The sequence below is a fragment of the Somniosus microcephalus genome, unplaced genomic scaffold, assembly GCF_052327205.1.
Source record: "Somniosus microcephalus isolate GS21.2 unplaced genomic scaffold, FLI_Smic_1.0 unresolved_chr7, whole genome shotgun sequence".
NCBI lineage: Eukaryota > Metazoa > Chordata > Chondrichthyes > Squaliformes > Somniosidae > Somniosus > Somniosus microcephalus.
In genome coordinates, this window is record NW_028225185.1 from 25771860 (window position 1) to 25788766 (window position 16907).

The 16907-nt window shown below is 50.9% G+C and overlaps 1 protein-coding gene across 3 annotated transcripts in view; it reads right to left on the reverse strand.

Moving 5' to 3' along the window:
• Positions 1–2245: 2245 nt before the first annotated feature.
• Positions 2246–16907, reverse strand: part of LOC147086648 (filamin-A-like) — a 63826-nt gene continuing 49164 nt past the window's right edge. For 2 of the 3 annotated variants that reach the window (XM_085978788.1, XM_085978787.1), the window contains 10 exons: positions 15616–15768; positions 14351–14473; positions 13216–13482; positions 12157–12294; positions 11121–11236; positions 8860–8992; positions 7518–7694; positions 6827–7045; positions 5735–5938; positions 2246–3090 (listed from right to left, as the gene is read on the reverse strand). In XM_085978788.1, the coding sequence (XP_085834914.1) occupies positions 2903–3090; positions 5735–5938; positions 6827–7045; positions 7518–7694; positions 8860–8992; positions 11121–11236; positions 12157–12294; positions 13216–13482; positions 14351–14473; positions 15616–15768 (1718 nt within the window). In that variant the 3' untranslated portion in view covers positions 2246–2902. The remainder of the gene's footprint in view (positions 3091–5734; positions 5939–6826; positions 7046–7517; positions 7695–8859; positions 8993–11120; positions 11237–12156; positions 12295–13215; positions 13483–14350; positions 14474–15615; positions 15769–16907) is intronic. The other variant, XM_085978786.1, reaches the window with a different exon arrangement.

The window sequence follows — 16907 nt, forward strand, 5'->3', positions numbered from 1 at the left end:
GCTGCTGAAAACCGGCATTTCCTCTCCTCTCACCCAAGAGGTGAAGAGGCTAGCACGTGCGCTGTAGGGGGCAGCGCGTGCGTCTTGGATTTCCTCGGTTTTGGGGGATTTGCACATGTCTAAAGGCCTCTGGTCTTTACGCTTGTAAAAAGCGCACACGTAAGTATTTATTTTTACAGGTAAGTGGTGTTTTAGTGCAATTTAGAATTCCCCCCCCCACAGGTTTATTATTTTAAAGAATCGACAATAAGGTAAGTTTAGTTTTAGACCCTTATTAAAAATTTATTTTTTTCAAAAAAACTTGAAATTATTTTTTTAAAACTTATTTATACTTAATTTAATGATTGGGATGTTTTTTACATTTTTATTTAAAGTTTAAAGAGTGTTTTGGGCCCCTGTAGTTTTCACGAGTTTGACAGTTCTTACACTCACTGATGAATGAACCTTCCCCTCCCCTGATTGGAGGTACAGTGCTCACCTGATCCCAGCCGGCACATCGCACTAACTACGCCGCTGGATCAGGAAAGCACAGCGCGCCGACATCTGAACCGGGCCGGTGACAGGAAATGCAAGCAGGCCCGGGCTTCAGATGTCACCGCGCAGGGAGAGTGCAGATCGGGGGCTTGCACGTGCGGCAAACCCCCCGACACCAAGTTCTGGGCCAATCTCTGCAATCCAGAACAATTCACACCCACCCCACCTTCTAATCCAGTTTCTCTGCAAAAACATCAAGACAGCAACTCGGCACCAGCAGTCTTGTGGCAAGCCCACAAGACGGGCACCTCCCACTTGCACTGGGCGTCGCATAACGAACACCTTCTGGAGTTTCCTCTCTCTCCCCTCCCCACTCTTCTCCCTCTCTCCCCACCCCGCCGAATCCCAGCCAGATTTCAAAGCACAGAGAAAAAGCTTGGCTTTCTTGTTAAATTACAAGGTTGCACCAACTTGGGTTTGCAGTTCACTAGAGATTAGCCGATTGACGGTGATCTGATCGAGGCGTTTAAGCTGATTAAAGGATTCGAGCAGGTAGATAATCTATTTCCTCTGGTGGGGGGGGGGGGGGGGGGGGGGGGGAAGAAAGGGTGAAGGAGGAGAAAGGGCCCAGAACAAAGTGGCATGACCTTCAAATTAGAGTCAGGCCGTTCAGGGGTGATGTCAGGAAGCAGTTCTTCACACAAAGGGTGGTGGAAATCTGGAACACTTTCCCCCCCCCCCAAAAAAGCTTTGAGGCTGGGGGTCAATTGAAGCTTTCAAAACTGAGATCGGTAATTTTGTGTTGGGGAAGGGTAGAGAGATATGGAACCAAGACGGTTAAATGGAGTTAAACATAGAAGATAGGAGCAAGAGTAGGCCATTCGGCCCCTCGAGCCTGCGCCGCCATTCAATGAGATCATGGCTGATCATCCAAATTCAGTACCCTGTCCCTGCTTTCTCCCCATATCCCTTCAGCCTTAAGAAATATATCTAACTCCTTCTTGAATATATTTAATGAATTGGCCTCAATTGCCTTCTATGGTAGAGAATTCCACAGGTTCACCACTCTCTGGTTGAAGAAATTCCTCATCTCAGTCCTAAATGGCTTACCCCTTATCCTTAGAAGATACAGATCAGTCATGATCTGATTGAATGGTGACCAGGCTTGAGGGGCTGAATGGAGTGCAGAGGGAGCTTTATATCTAACCCGTGCTGTACCTGCCCTGGGAGTGTTTGATGGGACAGTGTAGAGGGAGCTTTACTCTGTATCTAACCCGTGCTGTACCTGCCCTGGGAGTGTTTGATGGGACAGTGTAGTGGGAGCTTTACTCTGTATCTAACCCGTGCTGTACCTGCCCTGGGAGTGTTTGATGGGGACAGTGTAGAGGGAGCTTTACTCTATATCTAACCCGTGCTGTACCTGCCCTGGGAGTGTTTGATGGGACAGTGTAGTGGGAGCTTTACTCTGTATCTAACCCGTGCTGTACCTGCCCTGGGAGTGTTTGATGGGACAGTGTAGAGGGAGCTTCCCCACTCTGGCCCCCTTAATTAAAATTCAAAACAAGATTAGGATGCCCTGTAGTCAAATAACCTGCCCACCATCTTGGCATGCATGGACAACACACATGTGGGCACGATACCAGAGGGCAAGGCAGTGCCTGTGGATCCCAACGAGAGTCAGCCCACACGAGGTCAGGACTGGAGTCGAGGGGTCAGGTATCAACACCCCCCCAAATACCCAGTTAGGAACAGAACGAGACAACAGGCCAACTTTTATCATACAATAGAGAACTTTTATTGGTTTTGTGCACGAGAGAAAAAGAGAAGTCATCCAGCCTCAAGTGACCTTCCTTATTGGCAACTTAGCGACACAGAGTGGCTATCACAGTCGAGCATGCAAGCATTCATAAATACCATGAACTTTATACCATGTTCAAGTCCCCAGTAACACCCAACACTGCACAGCGGTGACACCGAGCCTCTGGCCAAGAAGCACGCCATAGAACAGTTTAGAAATTTGGTTGATGTTGAGAGTTCCCCCAAAATTGACCATCTCCCCTTCCTCCCTTCTTTTCCCCCCCCCCCCTTTCTGTCTAAACAAGGTACAATGTGAATATGAACCAATGGCAGGGACATCAGGACAGATGGAAGAAACAGTTTGTCCGCTACACCTAGAGATCTCCGGCTAAAAAAAAAAATCCCACCAACTCCTTGCTACATCTCAATTAGTCACAAGCAAAATCTCTACAGGAACAAGACAGGTTTATTTATTCAGGTCACAGACAGGAATGAGAATCAAAAGCAGTTAAGTGTGCACTGGTTTGAATCGAGTGCAAAGCTTGGGGGTTTTTTTTTCCTTTTAGTTAATGAAGGGAGGGAAAAATTGGGGCAAATTTCTTTGGGATTTGGAAAGAGGAAAAAAAGGGGTTCAGGGGACAGAGACTTGGAAGGGGCTCCCAGGAATGTGATCCTCTCCCCACTTCACCACCAAAATGTAATGGCCCTTCTCCTTCAGGATGTACGAGACATTGTAGAGCTTGCTCCCCAGATGTTTTACGACCACCTCTTCACATGGGATCTTGGGACCGTGAACACCAACTAGCAACATATTCGAACCTGGAGAGAAAGAAAAAGAGAGAGAGAAAGCATTAGAGTACAAAAGCAAGGACGTTATGCTAAACCTTCGTCACTGGTTAGACCTCAGCTGGAGTATCGTGTCCAATTCTGGGCACCACACTTTTAGGAAGGATGTCAAGACCTTGGAAAGGTTGCAGAGGAGATTGACCAGAATGGTACCCGGGTTGAAGGACTTCAGTTACGTGGCGAGAGAAACATAGAAGATAGGAGTAGGCCATTCGGCCCCTTGAGCCTGCTCCGCCATTTAATGAGATCATGGCTGATCATCCAAATTCAGTACCCTGTCCCTGCCTTCTCCCCATATCCCTTGATCCCTTTAGCCTTAAGAAATATATCCAACTCCTTCTTGAATATATTTAATGAATTGGCCTCAACTGCCTTCTGTGGTAGAGAATTCCACAGGTTCACCACTCTCTGGGTGAAGAAATTCCTCCTCATTTCTGTCCTAAATGGCTTACCCCTTATCCTTAGACTGTGACCCCTGGTTCTGGACTCCCCCGGCCATCAGAAACATCCTTCCTGCATCTAGTCCGGTTAGAATTTTATAAGTTTCAATGAGACTGGAGAAGCTGGGGTTGTTCTCCTTGGAGCAGAGAAGGTTAAGGGGAGATTGACCAGAATGGTCCCAGGGATGAGGGACTTCAGTGATGTGGAGAGACTGGAGAAGCTGGGATTGTTCTCCTTAACCTTCTCTGCTCTAAGGAGAACAATCCCAGCTTCTCCAGTCTCTCCACATCACTGAAGTCCCTCATCCCTGGTACCATTCTGGTCAATCTCCCCTTAACCTTCTCTGCTCTAAGGGGAGATTGACCAGAATGGTACCAGGGATGAGGGACCTCAGTGATGTGGAGAGACTGGAGAAGCTGGGATTGTTCTCCTTAGAGCAGAGAAGGTTAAGGGGAGATTGACCAGAATGGTACCAGGGATGAGGGACTTCAGTGATGTGGAGAGACTGGAGAAGCTGGGGTTGTTCTCCTTAGAGCAGAGAAGGTTAAGAGGAGATTTAAAGGTGTTTAAAATTAGAAAGGGCGTTGATAGAGCAAGTAGGGAGAAATCTTATTCTGGCAAATAGCTCAGTAACCAGAAGTCATAGATTTAAGGTAATTGGTAAAAGAATTAGGGGGGAAATTTCTTCAGTGTTAAGATCTAGAACACTGCCTGAAAGGGCAGGGGAAATCAGATTCCATGGGAACTTGCAAAAGGCAATTGGACATACACTTGGAGGACCAATGTGCAGGGTTATTTGGGGGGGGGGGGGGGGGGGGGGAAAGAGCTGAAGAGGGGGGGGACCTAATTGGACAGCTCCTTCAAAAAATCTGGCACAGGCCTGATGGGCTCTTCCTGTGCTGTAATAAAAGTCTACTCTCCTTTGGAAATCCAACAAGTGATTTGTTTGGAAAGTGCAGGAACCTGTTAGCCGGAGCTTTAATCTGGTTTCTTGCCTCTCCCAGGTGATCACATGGTTTCGGGTGGGGTGGGGAGCGTATATATTGCAATGCACAAGTGGTCGCAATTGTGTGCGACAGTGTTAAGATCTGGAACCACTCCTCTTCATCTTTAGATCCAGCCCAAATTAAATCGATTCTGGACAAGGTGGGCCTTCAAGTGGCAGAAATCCCTAGAGTTTGTATCTGCATTAAACACCAACCATAACCAGTCTAGTTCTTGGGATGGAAGGGAAGAGAGTCTTCTCCCTCACCAAACCAGCTCCACAGAAAAACTACCTTCTGTCAATCTCAATGGGGCTCAATCAAATCAAATCAACTTTTTATTGTCATTCTTAGTGCACAAGTGCAGTACAACGAAATGTAGGCTTGCGGCTCCCGAGAGTGTACAATTTGGATTAGGACACTTAAACATTTCAACATACATTTGTACATATATATTAGCATAAATATGACCATAATAAAAGTGCATCGGCAGATGTGCAGGCTTGTGTTTATTTGTGGAGTTCAGTAGGATGACAGCCCTGGGGAAGAAGCTGTTCCTAAATCTGGTCGTACGGGTGCGAATGCATCTGTAGCGTCTCCCAGATGGTAGGAGGGCGAACAGACTGTGGCTGGGGTGGGTAGGGTCTTTGATGATGGTCCGTGCCCTCCGTAGGCAGCGTTTCTGATATATATGTTCTATGGTCGGTAGCCGGGTGCCGGTAATGCGTTGGGCAGTTTTGACTACCCGCTGCAGGGCTTTCCGGTCATGGGAGCTACAGCTGCCGTACCATACCGTGATAGTTTGTCAGGATGCTCTCTATAGTGCAGCGGTAGAAGTTAGAGAGGATCGGGGGTGACAGATTACATCCCTTCAGCCTCAAGAAATATAGGCGCTGCTGGGCCTTCTTCACCAGAGAGGTGTTGAGGGACCAGGAGAGGTCTTCTGTGATGTGGACTCCGAGGAACTTAAAGCTGGCCACCCTTTCCACCACAGCCCCATTGATGTGGATGGGGGTGTGACTTCTGCCTTTGGACTTCCTGAAGTCCACTGAAGGTGGTCAAGACCCAGAAGATTAGGTAGGACATGAGCAACATGCAATTGTTGAGGCTGAAGACAAAGCAAAATACCGTTCAACTGCCACCCCCAACGTCAACCGAGCACCTCAAAGGGTCGATCTCGCCCTTTCCCTCACCTGCTTTACTGCAGTCCACCGTGAAGGAGTTCTTCTGTCCGACGTAAGCCTTGTTGAGTCCAAGGCCCTTGGCAACCACCTTGCTGCCATCAGAGCTCGGCTTGGGTCCGGCACTCTGGGGGGCCATGGTGGCCGACTTGCACACCGTGTCGACCAGGACCGAGGAGGTTTCGTGGAGACTGTGGCTACTCACCAGATGCTGACCTGGAGGAGGAGGGAAAAAAAAGGGAAGAAAATTTGGTCAAAAGAAAACTCTAGTGCGAACTTGAAGGGATCTCTGTCCGATTTCAGTCAACAGTTGGATTCTAGTCAATATTCCCATCTGAATAGACCACTTGAAGCCAATGGGGTGGTGAGGGGGGAAAAGCAGGTTAAAAAAAGATGTCCCTCAAGACTAGATCCCCCTCTTCCCCAGATCCATAGCAATCCAAGTGTCCATTGACTGTTCTTTCCACCTCCCAGTCCCAATTTAATAAATGGGGTCTAAATGAGATCAGGTCCCACCTCCATCTCATGTGGAGCATCAACACCAGCATGGACCAGTTGGGCCGTCTCAGTGCTGTAATCTCTGAAATTCTATTGTAATATTGAACGAATGGCCTAATTTAAGAGGACAGATAGCTGTCTAGAACAGGCCACGCGATTGAGTAAGGATTGAAACCACGGCCATCCCAGCTTGTGGACTGGTGCTGTTTAACCAGTTGTTAGCACATCAATTTTAAAATTCTCATCCTCGTGTTCAAATCCCTCTCCAACCTCCTCCAGCCCCACAACCCTGCCAGATCTCCGCGCTCCTCCAATTCTGGCCTCTTGAGCATCCCCCCGATTTCCATCGCGCCACCATTGGCGGCCGTGCCTTCAGCCGCCTGGGCCCAGAGCTCTGGAATTCCCTCCCTAAACCTCTCCGCCTCCTTCAAATCTTCCTCTTTGTCCAAGCCTTTGGTCACTTGTCCCAATATCTAGTCGTGGGGCTCGGTGTCAAATTTCTGTCTGCTTTAAGCTTCCGTGAAGTGCCTTGGGACATCACTACATTAAAAGGGGCAAGATAAACGCAATTGTTGCTGTTGAAAGGCCAACTGCACACAGACTCACCAGTAATCTTGGCTTTGAACGGACTGCCCACAATGTGGTAGGGGCCTCCGTACTTGATGGAGATCAGATAGTTTCCAGGTGCCATGGGTGTGTAAGTGACCCTGTAGCCCTCGGAACATTCCAGACAGTCCATCTTCACTTTAGACGGGCCATCAATAGTGACCGCCAAGGCCCCAGGCCCTGCGTTTGTAGTGTTGACAATAAACTCCGCTGGAACACCTAGAAATTTGAAGGACGGGGTTAGAAAAAAAAAAGTTACAGGACCAATAATTACTCCTCAGACACAGGCAGGGTCAATCCTGGGAGGTATGGCACTCGGGAGTTGGCTGTGGCAGAGTGGGTCTCTCTCCCTCCTCGGAGTCAGGAGGTTGTGGGTTCGAGCCCCCACTCCAGAGACTCCAGCCCCACAATCTAGGCTGACACTCCCCCGGTGCAGTACTGAGGGAGCGCCGCACCGGAGGGACGGTACCGAGGGAGCACCGCACCGCCGGAGGGGCCATCTTTCGGATGAGAAATTAAACAGAGACCCCATCTGCCCTCTCAAGTGGACGTAAAAGATCCCACGGCCACTATTGGAAGAGCAGGGGGAGTTCTCCTGTGCCCAATATTTCTTATCCCTCGATCAACAGAGGGAGGCGGAGTGGGGAGAGGAGTGAAATTTTAGCGAGTAGAAAGAGCAAGCGTTTCTTACCAGTGACACCGCCCTCAAGTCCAGCTCCAGATGCAGACACCATTCCAGGATCTCCAGTCTGGCCTGGTTCACCCACACGAATCTTGAAGGGGCTTCCAGGGATGTGGGAGCCATTGAACTTGACGTCAATCAGGTAAATCCCGTTCTCCCGCGGAATGAAGCGGACCGCGTACTTATCTGCAAAGGAACGTGAATGAGTGCGACGGGCTAGGATTGCGAAAACCAGACCCACTTCCCCCTTCCCAAAGGGCAATGACTACTGCTGGTTCATGGATTGGGATTCAAATCTAGCTTTACTCTATCTAACCCATGCTGTACCTGCCCTGGGAGTGTTTGATGGGGACAGTGTAGAGGGAGCTTTACTCTGTATCTAGCCCGTGCTGTACCTGCCCTGGGAGTGTTTGATGGGACAGTGCAGAGGGAGCTTTACTCTGTATCTAACCCGTACTGTACCTGTCCTGGGAGTGTTTGATGGGACAGTGTAGAGGGAGCTTTACTCTGTATCTAACCCGTGCTGTACCTGCCCTGGGAGTGTTTGATGGGACAGTGTAGAGGGAGCTTTACTCTGTATCTAACCCGTGCTGTACCTGTCCTGGGAGTGTTTGATGGGACAGTGTAGAGGGAGCTTTACTCTGTATCTAACCCGTGCTGTACCTGCCCTGGGAGTGTTTGATGGGACAGTGTAGAGGGGGCTTTACTCTGTATCTAACCCTGTGCTGTACCTGCCCTGAGAGTGTTTGATGGGAAGAGTGTAGAGGGAGCTTTACTCTGTATCTAACCCGTGCTGTACCTGCCCTGGGAGTGTTTGATGGGACAGTGTAGAGGGAGCTTTACTCTGTATCTAACCCGTGCTGTACCTGCCCTGGGAGTGTTTGATGGGACAGTGTAGAGGGAGCTTTACTCTGTATCTAACCCGTGCTGTACCTGCCCTGGGAGTGTTTGATGGGACAGTGTAGAGGGAGCTTTACTCTGTATCTAACCCGTGCTGTACCTGCCCTGGGAGTGTTTGATGGGACAGTGTAGAGAGAGCTTTACTCTGTATCTAACCCCGTGCTGTACCTGCCCTGGGAGTGTTTGATGGGGACAGTGTAGCGGGAGCTTTACTCTGTATCTAACCCGTGCTGTACCTGCCCTGGGAGTGTTTGATGGGGACAGTGTAGAGGGAGCTTTACTCTGTATCTAACCCGTGCTGTACCTGCCCTGGGAGTGTTTGATGGGGACAGTGTAGAGGGAGCTTTACTCTGTATCTAACCCCGTGCTGTACCTGCCCTGGGAGTGTTTGATGGGACAGTGTAGAGGGAGCTTTACTCCGTAGATTCAACTGATTTGACATTCACAATACCTTCATCGATCTCTGACACGCAACATTCTTCCAGTGCACCGGACGGACTGTGCACCTTGGCATCAATCACTCCCTTTGCACCATTTAAGCTGACTGCAAAGGACGCAGGATGGTTGACCTTTAACCCTGACTCCTGGAATCAGAAAGAGGCGTTGAACAAAAAAAGAGCAAAGCAACAGGAGACGGGAGGCCTCAGAATGAAGGCCCAGCCTGGGCCCCAAGTCTCCCCCCCCACCCCCTCTCCTTCCTCCCCACCTCAGGGTTCGGTGACTGGGGTCACTCTCCTTGGAGCAGAGACAGTTAAAGGCAGATTTAAGAGAGGTGTTCAAAATTATGAGGGGGTTTTGATGGAGTAAAGAAGGAGAAACTGTTCCTAGTGAAGGGTCAAGAACCACAGGACGCAGATTTAAGACAATCGGCAAAAGAACCAGAGGGGAGATGAGGAGAATGTTTTTTACGCAGCGAGTTGTTGTGATCTGGAATGCGCTGCCTGAAAGGGCGGTGGGAGCAGATTCAATAGTAACTTTCAAAAAGGGAATTGGAGAAATACTTGAAGGGGAGAAATGTGCCGGGCTGTGGGGAAAGAGCAGGGGGGAGTGGGACTGATTGGAGAGCTCGTTCAAAGAGCCGGCACAGGCATGATGGGCCGAATGGCCTCGTGCTGTGCTACATCAGTCCAGGAGTCCAAGATGATTTCACACTGGGAAGGAAGCGCAAGAGGAAAGGAGGGGGGAGCTTGGGACTGTCAATGCGGAGTTCAGTCCAACCAACCATCTTAAAGTAGATTAGAGACCTTTAGTAGGCAGTGTATCAGGCCGATCCGGAGGGGAAGAATCCAGGCTTGTTTAAGATGGGCAGGGGGTGGGGTGAAGAGGAAAGCGAGGCTTTGGATGAGCTGCACGTTGTCCCCCAGTGGATTTCCCATTCCAAACTCTACATGCCGCCATATTTGAGTTGTTCAACAGTCAAAGACCCACAGCATTGACAGACTGGTTACCCATTTGCCCCATTCCCTCCCGAACACCACACAAATCAACAAAATCTTGGTTTTACCCAACCACTCGGCACGATAACCAGAACCTTACCTGGATGGCAAGACGGTTAAAGGAGTTAAAGAGGGAGGATGCCGGCAGGCTTGTGTTTGGAGGGCGGCGAGACTTCTATGTGACATTACCTTATTGGTGCCCTGTTTCCCCCCCGCCCCTAAAACCAACGCCATGGTCTCCACCATCTGTAGGTGGGAACGTGCTTCCGCCAGCGCCAATCCATCACACCAGGTGCTCAAGATGGCAACAGTTGGAGACCAGAACTCAACAGAAAAAGGACCAACTCAAGGATGGAAGATCCTCGACTGGATGTTCTCAATTGCTGGGATCTTCCCATTAGAGGGAGGCCATTGCACCCGCCCAGCAATGCCAGGCTTGAGATCTGGTGTCGGCAGTGACCCCAATCTTGTTGGCGCCAAGGCCGTGGGAACAGGTGGCCGACGCACCTTCTCCAATGGCACCCCCTTGACCAGAGGCGTTCGGCCCATTCCCATAAACACAAGCCACTCGAACACCCTCATCCCCCACACAAGTCTCCCTCTTTAACCTTTAACCTCTCCGAAAAGAAAAAAAAGATCGGTCCTGTTAAGAGCCTTTAAAAGAGACTCGAGAAAAACCCGCGAGCATACCGCGTCGGTCAAGCGGGCAGTTTCCGGCCTCGCTGGCGGGTCATTCAAGTGGTCATACCAGTGGCTCTGGAGGGTTCTCAATGGCTTGTCTTTCTCCTCCCCCCCAACGTCCTACTGGGATGGAGCCCCACTGGGCTGCGTTGGCCCAACACTCATACAAGCAGCCTTCAGTCAGGCATGGAGAGCTGGCTTGATATTCGACTACAGGAGGCTTCGCCACCGAGGTTCTTCCCCTCGCCAACACAGGACAGTGGAACCTGGGCACTCTGATGTGAGACACTGTGCCAAACCAAGTGGGGGGGCGGTGAGGAAAGGCAGTATAACTACAACCCAACACCCCCACCAATCCTGGACATGGCCGACATTCCAGCTCAGATTAGGGAATCCCCAGGACCCGGGAGATTCCATTTGGCTTCACTCCAAGAGGACCATGTTTCCGAGGTCCATCTCACTCCACTGACTGGACCTAGGCTAACCCTTAGCGACCACCCCCCTCGCCATCCTCCCGTTGCCACTGGTGACCACTGGCCCACTCCGCCGCAGACCGACGGGTAGTCAGTTTGGGCGGTTTTTCCCGGCGCCTCACCTGAAGACTAGTAACAGTGAGTCGGCGGGAGTCATCCGAGGGGGAGGCCACAGGGATGATGAACGGGCTGTCGGGGATATGATCGTCGTTGAACTTGATCGACACTTCGTAGTCACCTGCGGAGAGAGCGCCAGAGCCTCGTAAACAGAACGCAGACAGAGAGACAGTCATAAACCCCTCACCATGACCTCCCACCCACAACCTCCTCCTGCCCCTCGGGGTAGCGAATTCCAAAGATTCACCCTCCGAGTGAAGAAATTCCTCTTCATCTCAGTCTGAAATGGCTGACCCCTTATTCGGAGACCGTGACCCCTGGTTCGAGACTATCCAGCCAGAGGAAACATCTACCCTGCCAAGACCCTCAAGAACTTTATGTTTCAATGAGATCACCTCTCATTCTTCTAAGCTCTAGAGAATATAGGCCTAGTCTATTCAATCTCTCCTCGTAGGACAATCCCCCCAGGAACCAGTCTGGTGAACCTTTGTTGCACTCCCTCTAAAGCAAGCAGATCCTTTCTTGGAAAGATGTCCAACTTCTGGAGCGACTTCTTCACTCTTACACTCAAATCCTCTTGTAATAAAGGCCAACATACCATTTACTTTCTGAATTGCTTGCTGTACCTGCATGTTAACTTTGTGATTTGTGTACAAGGACACTCGGGTCCTTCTGAACACCAACATTTCCCAATCTCACCATTTAAAAAAAAAAAAACGCTAGTCTATTCTTCTAACCAAAGTGGATAACTTCATATTATACTCTGCCACCATATTGCCCACTTGCTTAACTGATCAATATCCCATTGCTGAATCCTCACAGCCCCACCTAGCTTTGTATTTTCAGCAAACTTGGATACATTGCACTCGGTCCCCCCCTCATCCAAGTAATTTGATAGATTGTGAATAGCTGAGGCCCCCCCCCCCTCCCCTCAACACTGATCCTTGCAGCACCCCACTAGTTGGAGCCCACCAACCTGGCAATCTCCCCCAGCCCAGGGACACAGCACCCAATCCCCGCCCAATAACCAAGGCTCCTTACCGGGCTCCTGCACAATGTAAGATACCCCACACGAGCCGTCCTTCCGATCCTCGAAGGCAATCTCCGCTTTGCTGGGGCCCTCGACCGCTATCGAGAGACCGCCGGCTCCGGCTTCACGGGTCCAGATACTGAACTCGGCTAGACACGGAGAAAAAAGTAGTCAGTCACATCCCATCTGAATTTACCAGCAAGGGGAAAAAAACCACAAGAGTCACATCCACTCCAAACCTGACAGAACCCCAAGTCCACAATGGAATATTTGGTTGGTTACCAGAATCGCTCAGTCCCCCCCCCTCTCTCCTCCCCCAAAAACAGACCAGATTTGAGCGAGTGTGACTTAGTTGGTTCGGGGCCATTGCTAACCAACCCCTCCCCCATTGCCCCCAGGGTCTCCATTCACAGCCTTGCCTTGGGGAGTGGGTGCAATGCGGACGGAGCTGGCATCAACTGCTCGCTCCCCCTCCTGCTCGCCCAGCAGAAGGACATCAAGAGGCACGGTTCTCCCATGCAGTGAGCGAACGGGGCCCCCTCCACCATACGGGACCTGGAGGTTGACACCCCTCACCTTCCCCCGGGGAAAGTGCCCGATCTCCCACTCGAGAACCGTCCAAAATGTCAGGGACCAAGTCAGGAGCTCCCACATGGGTTCCAATCACAAGGGGCAACTTTTGAGAGTGGCACCTTTACTAAACGCAAGAATTAGGAGCAGGAGGTGGCCATTCAGCCCCTCGAGCCTGCTACGCCATTCAATAAAAGATAAGGCTGATCTTCGACCTCATCACTTTCTTGCCCCATATCCCTCGATTCAGTGAGTCCAAAAATCTCTCGATCTCAGCCTTGAATAGACTCGACGACCGAGCCTCCACAGCCCTCTGGGGTAGAGGAATTTCAAAGATTCACCGCCCTCAGTGAAGAAATTCCTCATCTCAGTCCTCAATGGTCGACCCCTTATCCAGAGACTGACCCCTGGTTCTAGACTCTCCAGCCAGGGGGGAAAAACAGCCGCTCAGCATCTACCCGGTCAAGCATTTGAGCCACAAGAGGTCTTGGGAGGCCTACCTGGTACTCCGGCCTCCGCCCGCTCCAATCCAGGGCCTCCAGCCCTCACTTTATGGGCTCCTCCTTCTCCCAGAGGTCCCACTGTGAACTGGAAGGGGCTCCCTGGAACATGCTGCCCCCGGTATTTGACGCTGACTGTGTGGATGCCCATTTCTGTCGGGACGAACCGAATGCTGTAGGTGTTCTTCTCCCCTTCCATTATCTCAGCGTCGTGGATCTTTCCAGAAGGACTCGTCACCTGGGCGGTCATGTCCCCAACATTTATTTCTGAAGCAAAAAAAAGTTGCCCGCGTCAGTTTACGGATTAGTTCTCCTGTCCTATTTTGGAAGAAAGCTGAGGTGGTGGGAGGCCCACAGGGCAGGAGAGATGGATTAGGAGGAACAACTTGCATTTATATAGCACCTTTTGTTGTGTATGTACCTTAGAGAATAACTGGTCTCAGACTGCAGTACCGGCAGTGACCACCCCTGTATAAAAGGTGCTAGTGAGCCTGTGTTTTTAGTTTCACTATGGACTTCCACCAGTAAAGACTTATTGTTCACTCCTGCTGTCCGTGTCTCAATTATTCACGGACGTAACACCTTTAACATAGTAAGACATCCCAAGGCGCTTCACAGGAGTGTAAATCAGACATTGAGATTTAGGAGATTAGGACAGGCAACCAAAAGCTTGGTCAATGAGGTAAGTTGAGAGGCGGAGAGGTTTAGGGAGGGAATTCCAGAGCTCGGGGCCCAGGCGGCTGAAGGCACGGCCGCCAATGGTGGAGCGACGGAAATCAGGGGATGCGCAAGAGGCTGGAATTGGAGGAGCGCAGAGATCTTGGAGGGTCGTAGGAGGTTACAGAGATAAGGGGGGCCCCCCCCCCCACCATGGAGGGATTTAAAAAACCAAGGACGAGAAACAGCAGCAGACGAGCTTGCCAAAGCCACAACGTGAATTATTGAAACAGATTTAGGTCAAGTACAGGGGCCGAGATGGAGCTCAATTTTGTGTCAACAGTGCCCACATTTTATTGGCCATAAAGGGTTTTGAGATGTCCGGAGGTCAGTCTTTCTGCCCTGGTCGTGGAGACTCACTCTGCCACCCCACCCCAAATCCCAATAAGTGACTCGGCCCATGAAATGTTCCCGTTACCTGGAATCTTAAGACTTAGGTCGCATTGGCTCCCGACATTGGCCACGGAAGCAGCTCGTCTCCTTCGGGTGATGCTCTCCTTCACACGACCCTCTCCAGTCACCTTGACCGTGAAGGGGCTGCCTGTGGACACAAGAGACAAGAAACTCAGCAATTGCTTAGTGGTTTTTGGGGGGGGGGGGGGGGGGCAAAGCAGAGGAGGAGACGAGAGGCACGAGATGTTGTGGTGGTTGGAGGCCAATCATCTCAGCCCCAGGACATCGCTGCAGCAGCTCCGCAGGGCAGTGTCCTAGGCCCAACCATCTTCAGCTGCTTCATCAATGAACTTCCCTCCATCACAAGGTCAGAAGTGGAGATGTTCTCTGATGATTGCAGTGTTCAGTTCCATTCGCAACTCCTCAGATAATGAAGCAGTCCATGCCCACATGCAGCAAGACCTGGACGACGTTCAGGCTTGTGCTGATAAGTGGCAGGTAACATTTGCGCCACACAAGTGCCAGGCAATGACTATCTCCAACAAGAGAACGTCTAACCACCGCCCCTTTGACATTACCATCGCCAAATCACCCAACATCCTGGGGGGTCACCATTGACCAGAAACTTAACCAGCCACATAAATACTGTGGCAACACGAGGTCAGAGGCTGGGAATTCTGCGGCGAGTGTCTCACCTCCTGACTCCCCAAAGCCTTTCCACCATCTACAAGGCACAAGTCAGGAGTGTGATGGAATACTCTCCACTTGCCTGGATGAGTTGCAGCTCCAGCAACACTCGAGAAGCTCGACACCATCCAGGACAAAGCAGCCCGCTTAATCGGCACCCCGTCCACCACCTTAAACATTCACTCCCTCCACCACCGGCGCACCGTGGCTGCAGTGTGGACCATCTACAAGATGCACTGCAGCAACCCGCCAAGGCTTCTTCGGCAGCACCTCCCAAACCCACGGCCTCTTCCACCTAGAAGGACAAGGGCAGCAGGCGCATGGGAACACCACCACCTCCAAATTCCCATCTGGGTCACACATGCCATCTTGACGTGGAAATACAGCGCCATTCCTTCATCATTGCTGGGTCAAAATCTTCCCCAACAGCGCTGTGGGAGCACCTTCACCACGGGACTACAGCGGTTCAAGGCGGCGGCTCACCGCCACCTTCTCAAGGGCAACTAGGGATGGGCAATAAATGCTGGCCTTCCCAGCGACTCCCACACCGTGAATGAATCAATTAAAAACATACGGTACTGGTCGAGGGTGGATCAGTCATACCTGGCACGTGTTGGTCTGCGAACTTGATGTTGATGATATAGTTGCCGGGCTCAGTTGGGCAATAGGTCACTTTGCAGTTGCCGTTCTCCAACTCCTCAGTGCTGATGTCCACCTTACTCGGGCCCTCAATGGACAGGCTAAGACCACCGTAACCTAGCAACAAACGAGTCTCTTCAAAACGCAAGCTAAAAGCCACGATCACTTTGCATTGCCTCCAGACTCGACTATTCCAACACTCCTGGCCAGCCTCCCACGATCCCAAACTCTGCTACCCAGTGTCCTAACTCGCACCGAGTCCTGTTCACCGCCACCTTCTCAAGGGCTTGCTGACCCATAACTCCTGGTCCGGCAACGGCTCGATTTCAAAATTCTCATCCTGGTTTTCAAATCCCTCCATGGCCTCCTCACCCCTTCCCATCTCTAACCTCCTCCAGCCCCTACAACCCTCAGATGACGAGTGGTTTGGATAGAGCAGAGAGAAAAACCCTCTTCCCGCTGGTGAGCGAGAGAAAAGAGGTCATAGATTCAAGACGATCAGCAAAAGATCTAGAGGGGAGAGGAGAATAGTTTTCTTTCAGTTGTCAGGATTTGAAGAGGTTCTCAAAGTCCTGTGGCTTTGAGCCAAAGATCAGCCATAATCTTCTTGAATGGCAGAGCAGGCTCGAGGGGCTGAGTGGCCGACTCCTGCTCCTATTTATGGTCCGTTAACCCCCACCTCTGGTGACCGGAGTCATAGACTAGAATCAATTTTACGACATGAGGCCATTCGGCCCCTCGTGTCCGTGCCGGCCGACAGAGCTGTCCAGCCTAATCCCACTGTCCAGCGCTCGGTCCGTAGCCCTGTGGGTTACGGCGCTTTGAGTGCGTATCCAAGTACTTTTTAAATGTGATGAGGGTTTCTGCCTCGACCACCCTTTCAGGCAGTGAGTTCCAGACCCCCACCACCCTCTGGGTGAAGAAAGTTCTCCTCAACTCCCCTCTAATCCTTCTCCCAATGACTTTAAATCTCTGCCCCCTGGTTATTGACCTCTCTGCTCAGGGAAATAGGTCCTTCCTATCCACTCTATCCAGGCCCCCTCATCATTTTATACACCTCGATTAAATCTCCCCTCAGCCTCCTCTGTTCCAGAGAAAACAACCCCAGCCTCTCCGATCTTTCCTCATCGCTAAAATTCTCCAGTCCTGGAAACATCCTCGTAAATCTCCTCTGTACCCTCTCTAGGGCAATCACATCTTTCTTGTAATGTGGTGACCAAAACTGCACGCAGTACTCAGTTGTGTGCAGTTTTGGT